The following is a 9,913-nucleotide window of genomic DNA, read 5'->3' as shown; positions in this document are numbered from 1 at the left end:
TGGACATTGCTGCTATGAACATTGGGGTGCATATGGCCCGTCTCTTCACTACGTCTGTATCTTTGGGGTAGATACCCAGTAGTGCAATGGCTGGATCATAGGGTACCTTGTTACCCCTTTATCTCCATTCGCATGAATGTCCTTATCTGAACAGAAGCCCCGCCTCCCCAACTACCAACCCCTTGTGGTGTCGTGGGAGGCCTCTCTTTCCCAGTTTCCTCCTGTGGCAGTTTTATCCCCTTTAGTCCCAGTGCTGCTGCTGTTTGAGGCTTCCGCACCGGGGGCGCATTTTCCTGATAGGTTTTCGGCGGGGCGAGCCTTGTAAAACAAGATACCGGTCCTGAGGAAGCGATCGCTTTAGCTGTCCTTTCACCGCAGTGTCCAAAGAGCCCAGAAGGGAGCCAGCGATGCCTCCGCAGAGGAGCAAAGGGGAAAACAGTAGCCACGTCACCTCGGCAGCCTAGGGACAGCACGGAAGGTGACTGCTAAGGGTACAAGCGCTCGGAGATGTCCGGGCGCCGTCTCAGGACACCGGGGAACGTGCAGGCCCTGTTGCCCGCCGACTTTTCAATCTCCTAGCATTGAAAACCCAACACAGGAGAGAACTTGATTCCATTGTACGGCTTTGCAATTTTCTCGAAGGTCAATATTGCACATGGAATGCCTAATGGGGAATTGCTATCAAAATGGCAGCTAATTACAGGTTAGTGGATAAAACAACACTCTTCTCTGGAGAGCTCGTGCACATAGGTTGAAGGATAAAAGAGGGCTGACTGGTATTTGATTTCTTTGTGTTTATCCAAGTCACTGGCCCAGGCAGGAAGGTAATATATGAAAAGGGACATTTTTGAAATAGTTGTTTTTGAATTATGCCCATGAAATATACACTCTGCTGTGGGGGACATGTGGGAAAGCTACACTCTGACCGCATGACTAATTTTTAAAGCCTTGCATAGAGAGAATTCCCCCCAAGAACACAGCTGGGTTATTCCTTTGTGGACTGAATGTGTCAATTATGAATTGAACTAAAATGAAATTTTATTCCGTTGCGGCAAAGGGAACCGAGAAGTGGACGCTGCAGCTAGGGTATTACATAGTAGTTCATACACCAAGTACTATTATTTTATTAACTTTAAGAACATGTTTTACATAAAAACAGGCAACATGAAAAAAGCTCAGTTGATAAATAAACATAATATATCACAGATGATTCATTCCACATTAACCTACATTTATTAGCTTAAACTGAGAGATTAGGGGAAGAATTGGATCTCATTCCAGCTTTAATCGTGGATACAAATCATTTGAAAGTTATTTCATTAAGATTCTGAAAATCAAAGATTAACCTATGCCATCTGATCCATGCAGCCATTGACAAATTCAGTATTTTCAAAGGAAACATTGAATTTTTTTTTCTTGCACCAAATTGAAACCTTTCAGAAACTTGTTTAAACACATCAAGTACCTAGCCCACCTTTTTAGTATGCATGAGCAAAATACTATTTAATTTCACACTCAACTAATCCTTTAATAATTTTCTTTCAGCCAGAATGAAAAAGGCTATTATTAATTTCCTAATAAAATTAAAAAAAATAGTTATCGAGGATATGACTCTAACCTTGGACCAGTTTCAATTTCTTTTTATTTTTTCTGAGCATACATCGAAGATTAATGTCAATGGCAAGTGAGAAATTGTCCCTAGAGAACTATTCAAGGTCTTTTTCTTACCACATTCGATTGGACTGGAATGAATTGACATTATAGCATCTTTATCATCACTTTTTAAATCCTACTTTCTCTTAATACCGACAGTGAAGGCTTTTAGAACTATTATTTACTTTAAATTAATAAAGTATATCACAGACAAAAATATACAATTTTACATTAAAGCAACATTAAGGGTCTCATTTGAGTTGACCAAGAAAGAGTGTTGAGGAAATTTACAAGTATGGTTTAATTATAGAGATCGCTCTTCCTTTAGGGAAAAAGAATCAAACTAGGTTTCTCACTTGTCTCCAAGGGCAAGATACTGCAAACCTCATGATCAAAACACCTGCCAGTTAGAAGCTCGATCCCTGAAAAATGATCACGGCAGCTTGGGTGTTGAAACCCATCAGCAACAACAAAACCCAAGGGGGAAAAACCCCACCCTAACCAGAAGCATTCTAAGCCTCCACATTGAACTTCCTGTTTCCCACCAGTTTACGACCCTTAATGTTACTGGATGGATGGTTGCATATTCGAGATGATTAAAAAATAAAAGACTGGCTTAAAAGCACCCCCTCCTCAAGTATGTAATTACATACAAATTAAAGATTCCTTCTGACAGTCCTAGGAACCCCATTTGTTACTGTTTTATGAATAAGCACCATTGAGCCAATTTTAAAGCACATTTGCAGCAATCAAATGTTTAGCGTCTTCAAGTTTTGTTGATTTATTTGCCTTTAAACATAAAAAAAGTGTAAAGTGTGTTAATTTATGCTCTTATCACATCTGAATCGACAAAATGTTAGTTTTGGAAGTGCTTTTAATCACTATTTTTCCCAACAGACAAGAATGGCTTCCTGAAATCTGATGATTAAATAAAGAAATCCGCATCTCCGAAAGAAACGTTTATCTGACCCTCTATCACTACATGCAAAGTAAGGGTCGGTCTGAGAGGATTTTTCCCCAACTCCTAGTGGAAATGGCAGACAACACGCAGGAAAGGCTAACCTTTGAACTGACCAACTTCAAGTTTCTTAAAGATCTTTGGACAAAAATAAAATAAAATAAAAATCATGTAGCAGTTTTAAAAATTAACGATTTACACATTATAGAAAAGATACGTTATCTACAGTATATGCCAGGTGACTCAGTCATGTTTTTTCAAACCCACATCTGAACGGATCATTACACTGTAACTACCACCTTGGGTCTTGGTGCTTTCCACAGTTGCGCAATTACAGTGAAGAAGGGGACATACCAAACTTGTTGTGGCTGCCGCCCTTTTCTTGGGAGAATTGGGCAGAAAAGGAAGTGAACCTTCACCCTCTTTGGTACAGGCCCTATATAGCGAACTTCAGCCCGGGGCACCTTTTTATGGTCAAATTAAAAACCTTTGAAAACAGAAGTTTATCATAGAAATGCTGACAGGTCCTCACCCTGAGAAGGGCTAGCAGGCAACGCAATAACATCAGGGAAGCTGTCCCTCAAGCACGATCACGCTTCAGAGCGAGGTACAGGGTTGTCTAATGGGCGCCGTCGGCCAGCAAACAACTGTGATTTAATGTGCGCGAGCCTTGGTCATACGGTAGCTCGTGACCCTCTAAGCTAAACCAATTTTTCTTTTCTTTTCTTTCCTTTTTTTTTTTTTTCCAACTGAAATATGCCTCAAAGGGTAAAGGATTGCAATTTTAGCCTTCATTCATGGATATACTGCTTTCTTTCAACAATATCTGACGGGCCTGTTAACCGCCACCCATGGGGGTGCTGAGCATTGCAGGAAGGGCTCACTGAATACAAAACACCAAGTGTTTTCAGCAGTTTATTTGTATTTTGTTTTCTCTGCTTATTTTAGTGTGCACCACGTGTAAGTTAGATGAGGGCTACGGTAAAAACATTTTCAATGACTGAAATCTTACTCTTCCTTCTAATGATGTGGAGCAAATCACATATTCGTTGATTATGACGAAGAAAATGATTTCTGCTACAATGTCGAGAAAAAAATGTGTTCATCAATAGGAACAGTTCTCATCCACAGAGGTGATTTCCACGATGCAAGTCATGAAGGAGTTCTCCTTTAGTCTACTACCCAGCTGAAAGGATGCATCTAAAAATTCCCTTGAAAATACCATCTGGTTGGTCATGTATCGACAAAGGAAAGACGGTCCCCATCACCAGGCCACCACCGTAAGAGCTATATTAAATACTTAGAAAAAAAAAATATGGAAACACTGTGGCAATGATGAAAGCGATAATTACAGAGGTACACTGCCATCATGGTACATATTTATTCTATGATAAAGTGAAATAAAAAATAAGATCAATTTGGTTATAGAAATTCCTTAAAGAACACCACCACTTAATAATTTCAAACTTGAACTATCCCAAGAATGCTGTGAAAAAAATTAGAAAGCACTGGCTAAAAGCAAAGCCGTCTGGATACACCAATGTAATCAGCATGCCTTGTGCTTGTCTGTTAACCCTCTGAGTACATCTCTGACATTCAGAATCTCGATAGCTTAATGCTGAAGATTGCATTCCATCTGATTACTCAATATTTCTACTTGACAGGTCACATTCCATTGTTTATTCGGCATAGATCACTCAAATTCTACAGCGATGTGCTGGGATCCCGATGCTAAATGGGCCCTGCATTCCTCCAAGCTGCTGGGAAACACTCCCCAGCTTTACGGGTCCACGGCCCCCCTAGACTAGGATGGAAAAAGGCCTGAGCCATGCACTGGAAGTTCTGTACATAGATGCTGTGGCAATGTATGTAATGCCCACAGGAAAGACAGTAATTCGGAGAAAGAAACGAAAGTGACAGTCTACTGCAGGTAGGTCTCTGCCCATAGGATTCTTCCTATTCACCCACTGAAAGTTGAGGCCAAGCTATAAAGCTACTCCTTAGTCGTAGAACAGTGCTTTGCTTTATTGTTCTAGAGAAAGCAGTAATTTCTGACCGGTTCAAGGTATTTTACTAATATGGAATCTACCTACACACCAACACCCTTCCTGGTGTTCCGCCCTCCCCCTCCCCCCAAAAAACCCAACTGATTTGTGCTACTTTGTGATGTGTGCTATCATTTCAGAACTCTCTAAAAGCGGGGGAAACTCTCAATAAATGATGTACTGCGTACACGTCAGGACAACGCAGACCAAAGAGAGAAACCAAAAGGCAGAAGAGCAAAAAAACTGGGGAAACTATTGCAAAAGCCACGAGATGTTGGGATTTTTAAAATGTGTATTAATATAGACCATAGTTTATGAGTTGAAGAGTGAAAAGCAGAGACTGAAGACCAACATGTTTTCGAAAATAAAGAACTGACTATACAAATTTCAAGACTTTCAGGTACTGAAGTATATTCAAAACAGAGACAGTAAGTGCTGTTCAGCCATCCCGTTGCAAATTTCACAAGACATCACTCACTGGTTGTCTCCTGGGTCAGAGAGCTGAGCAAACCTTAGCAGGACATTTGAGTGGGACCCCTGCCTCCAAGATGCCATGGCCAGCCTCTTCTCTAAGCACTGCAGTGACACACTGGAGGCCACAGACCCCCGTTCTGAAATGGGACACATTCCATAAGAAATCCACTGGGGATACAGGGCAAGGCAGAAAGGTTTGGAAACAGGAATGGAAACACAGGTCTCAGACAGGACTTGGCCCAAAGGGAGAAAAACAACATGTCTCTCTGGACAGCTAAAGACAGTGGGAATGGACGTTTTATTCTCAGGGGTATCTTCTAGGTCTTCCATCCTGTTCCTCCTGGGAGACTGTACATAGGTAACCTAAAGGTGCACATGGAATTCTCTTACCAATGGTTTATTTTCTTAAAACCCATTTTTAGAACATTCTGGAGTGTGCCTTCCCTTGTGCTTTCTCCTCGGCCACCTTGCAAAGCACTTGCCTCTAGTCCCCTGTGCCCCAGCACTCCTCTGTATGGATTGCATACTCTATGTGGATTTCACGCTGAAGCCTGCAGTGCTCGAAAAGCAGGTGAGAAAAAGAACAGGATCTTGTTTCCTCTTTCTGTTGGAAATCCCAGCCCTAGAGAGCACCTGGCAATTTATTGCTCTTTTCTACCAGTTGTTTTGTTTTGTTTCCTATAGATGACTCATACTGAGCAGGCAGGCCCTCACTCACCACGCCCACGGCAAGGGATGGTGACTTCTGAGGGTCTGCGCTGGCACAAGCAGCAGCTGACGTAGAAGCAGCATTTCTGGGGCGTCGTCAGCCCATCTTCTCGTGGAGGCGATGTGGGGGAGGGGGCGCGCCAGCTCTGTCCTGGGTCAGGCTGTTTGCCACAGACCCAATCGCCTCCACTCGGGATGCAGGACTCATGGCAGCTGACAGTCACACCTCTAGTGAAAAAAGTCCCTTTCAAAATGGGATTGTGAAGAAGAAAGAGAGGTCTTATGTCTACGTTATAAGCCTGCTATTTTCTAAACCCACCAAAAAATGACAAGCAAGATAGCGTTCTAGATGTCCTTCTTGTCTGGACATCGCAGCATCTAATAACATCCCTTGGTCTGCAGCAAAATCAAGAAACATGTGTGTTTACATCCAAAGGCCTGAGAAATTCCCCAGGGGTTCTCCATAAACTCCCATGCACTCAGAGGGTTAACGCGCTATATTACAATACTGCAGATCCTAGTTTGACTGATGAACACATTCATTGCTTCTATGTTTAAAAAAGTTGCAAATTAGCCTTAACCCTTTGAGGACCCTATTAGCAGCAAGTTGCCATCTTCGCAAACAACATGTGGTCATCGCATTCGGCAAAGAGAAATCGCTACAAGGATACCAGAAAACACACTTTCTGTTCTGCCATTCAAGCATTGAGTGCTAGATAGATCAGATGAAACTGTTTTACAGAAATTTGGAAAAAAATCTCAGAGTCTCAAAGGGTTAAGCTAGGACTTCGAGTAAAAGGGTCTTATTAAAAGGGCGAGTTTGGGGAGCGAACAGTCTCGGATGAGCTTGGGGAGTAGTCTTCCGATTCCGAGTTGAGTTCAGGTGGAGCTGGCTGGGCCTTGTACCGGCTCCTCACATCCTGGTTGCGTCTTCGTCGGAAAACCTGCCTCTCCTTATCAAGAGCGGTGGTCTAGCAGGGGCATAAAATGAGAAAGAGGACAATTAGGCTGAAGGAAATGGCGAAAGAAACACTTTCGGGAACTTTCTGAGGTCCGAAAAATATGCTGGCCAACTTAACTGTCCATAATGGCTCGCTCGTGTGGACAACAGTCACCACCGTCGGGGAGTTCCCTGCTCCCTCCCAACGCGGCTCTTAAGAGCACCTGGTGGGGACATCAGGAGGCACAGGCAGGATGGATGATGTGGTGGGTGCGACCTCTCCCCAGCCCTCCCCAGCCTTCCCCAAGCTCCACATCTATTCCCCTTGCTTGCTCCCAGGCGAGCTAGAGAGCCCCTGGTAAATGGGAGCCCCAGGCCCGTGTGTCTGACACGTGAGGACGCCAGGCGTGCCTCATTCATCAACATTCAGCTCCAGGCGGCTGTATATTAAAGATGAAAGGCGATGACGTTGTCAGACATGGAAACAGAGCCACAAGCTCCTCCCGTTATTTTAGCACCTCCTCATTCGAAATTATCTTATTATCTGTTGATGAGGGAGTGTGGCTGAATCTCTGGGAAGGACTGGTTTAACTTGAATGAAACCAGTGCCCTGAAACTGAAAACTGCTTTGACTGCAATTAAACCAAATGGAAACCCTCCCCTGGATTTCACTTTACAAAGTTCATTTGCATGGTAGTATGTGGTAATTTATGAAACAGAGATTCCATTTTGTAGGTATTCCAACTCTGGGTCTCTCTGCCTCATTCTCCTGATGAAACCTCAGATGATCTCCAGGGTGTGCTACCCAGCCGAGGTTCTGGAAGCTATTATGACATCAGAATTGGGAACGGCATGACTTCATTACAGATTTAATGGGTGTGGGGAGGAACGGGGTCATTACAGAGAAACCTTACACAGAGAGAAGAGTAGGTACAAAGCCTGAAGAAAAATATAGAACACATATAAAAGTTGAAGGCGTCCTTGTTTGAAAGTCTCTCTTTAAAAGGATGTAGCCTGGAGGTTATTCTGCTTTTAAGAGATTACTTTTCCTCTGTAGGGATATATACCGCCATTTTTCCTCTTGAAAATTTACTGTTAGCTTCTTCAAAGAACAGAGATAAATTTATAGCCAGCCTGGTTCCGAGAACAAAGTGAAAACTAAGCCCCTCATACAATTGCCAGCAGCAATTGTATTGAGTGACAGCATTAGAGCAATCTCAGATCTAAAAGAGGGCAATCAAAGTTCCAAAATGAAGTAATAAAGAGAAAGAGAGTGCCAGTGTGTAGGACCAGTACGGTAAATGGCTTTGTTAGGCTGAACTGCTCTGCTTTAAAAACCATCCACAGACTGGGGAACTGTGTTACAAATCAATGAGGAAGATAAACTTTAATAATTCGCTTCTCGTTTCACTAGATTGTTAATACAATGATTCAATAACTGGTTCGTTGAAATGTCTACCTTCGATGATTCTACTCGCAGAATTTTTTAAGGACGCACACACACATACATATATAGTTCTTGGTCGTCTACCCTCTGATTTTATGATATTTTCAGCATCATAAACCCAAATTCCTAACTTTATTTAAAACATTGTAAAGTTACGATACATGGTATTTTGCTTTCAAAGCAAACTGAAAATGTTCTGTTTGTATAGAGTTGAATGTTTGTAAAAAAACAGATGTCTATTTAGTCTGACTTACATAAAAACCATTCTGTAGTTAATCCGAGAGTAATATAAACTCTCCTCTTGGTCATAAAAAATATTTCTATTTCTACCTTCTTGAGAAAGAAAATGTCATTGGCATCGGACTAAATACTGAGTGGTGGACCAAGGCTTTCTGGTGGGGGGAAGAAAAGCACACCCAGAGTGTAGTCAGGAATTGTGACTCTGCTCTGTCCAAAGCTGGCTGTGGGAACTATTTACTCAGTTCTCAGTTAAATAAGGAACAGGAATCATCCCCTTCTGCTGTCCTAGAGTTGCTGCAGGTAAAAATGGATGTGCAAATGCTTTTTAAATGGCTGAGAGGCTCAGAAATGGAAGGTGTTTGTGGTTGGTTGGTTGGTTGTTTTTCATTCCCAACTGGATGTAAGAGCCGGTTTTAAAGTTAAGTAACTGCAGGTCAGAGGAAAACATGCAAAACAAAGCTCACATCAGAACTTAGAGCACCCTCCCTCCCTCCTTCCTCTCGTTGGCACCTTCTCCCTATTTACTGTGTCTCCCCATCATCTACTCAATTACTGCAAGTCATGCTCTTGGCTGCAGCCACTGAAATGGGCCACTTCTCCCTAAATGCTGCAAACACTTTGTGCAGGGGCTGGTGGCACTCAATGCTGAGCCCACGCTTGGATGGTTCCAGTCCCCTGAGTTTCACTTTCATTTCTCCAGGTCCTTGTAAGGGCGGCCACATTCTCTCCCTTACTCGTCCTTCTGCCCGGACAACACTTGCCCTGACCCCTATGACCGGTCAGGTCTCACCACTCCTGCCACATTCTCTAGTTAGCAGCTTTCTAAATGTTCGCCGCCTCAGTGGGTGAACCCTGGTGCTCCAGGGCTCCCCTGCTCTCAGTCATGCCACTAACCAGTAACTTCAGAGCACTTGGTTTGGGAAATAGATCATGTCATGATCACATGTCATGGAATAAGGGTGTGAAGGTTGTTTCTGTTGGATTTAGAGACTCATAGAATTGTAAGAGAATTTATAAAGCATTCTTTGTCCAATGCTCTGCCTTTACAAGCAGGGAAACTGAGGCCCAGGCACGTGGAGAGCCTTGCCTGAATCGCATTGCTAACCAGGAAGAGAACTCAATTCTCCACCTGCAGAAGGCCTGAGAAATTTTTTTCCCCATTTACTCTGAAGTCTACTGAAACAGAATAAAATGGAGCCAGCCTATGCCAATAGCTCTCCCCTTTGCTGCAGTCCAGAGCGAGCTGGGGAGAAGACACTGACCATGGGCAGCGTCAAATGCCCAAAGAGCAGGGCTTTCTCGTGCCGATGGCCTGAGAACCCCTCTCTTTCAGGGACAGCAAGCCAGGGTCCACTGCATGTACAACCCATTCTGGGTCTGTTAACTCCAAGGGAGGCCTAAGTCTGATGACAGGCAGTTTCCTACCCACCTATGTCCCCCTAATATTC

At 43.2% G+C, this 9,913-nt stretch overlaps 1 protein-coding gene across 2 annotated transcripts in view; it reads right to left on the bottom strand.

Annotated features, from left to right (window-relative positions):
• Positions 1 to 1,082: 1,082 nt before the first annotated feature.
• DCLK1 (doublecortin like kinase 1) overlaps positions 1,083 to 9,913 on the bottom strand; it is a 331,152-nt gene continuing 322,321 nt past the window's right edge. For both annotated transcript variants that reach the window (XM_026493126.4, XM_026493127.4), the window contains exon 17: positions 1,083 to 6,809. In XM_026493126.4, coding sequence (XP_026348911.1) covers positions 6,645 to 6,809 — 165 coding nt within the window. In that variant the 3' untranslated portion in view covers positions 1,083 to 6,644. The remainder of the gene's footprint in view (positions 6,810 to 9,913) is intronic.

This window comes from Ursus arctos, unplaced genomic scaffold, assembly GCF_023065955.2.
Source record: "Ursus arctos isolate Adak ecotype North America unplaced genomic scaffold, UrsArc2.0 scaffold_10, whole genome shotgun sequence".
Lineage (NCBI taxonomy): Eukaryota > Metazoa > Chordata > Mammalia > Carnivora > Ursidae > Ursus > Ursus arctos.
Note: the sequence above shows the minus strand (reverse complement) of the source record. Positions and strands in the feature narration are given on the sequence as shown.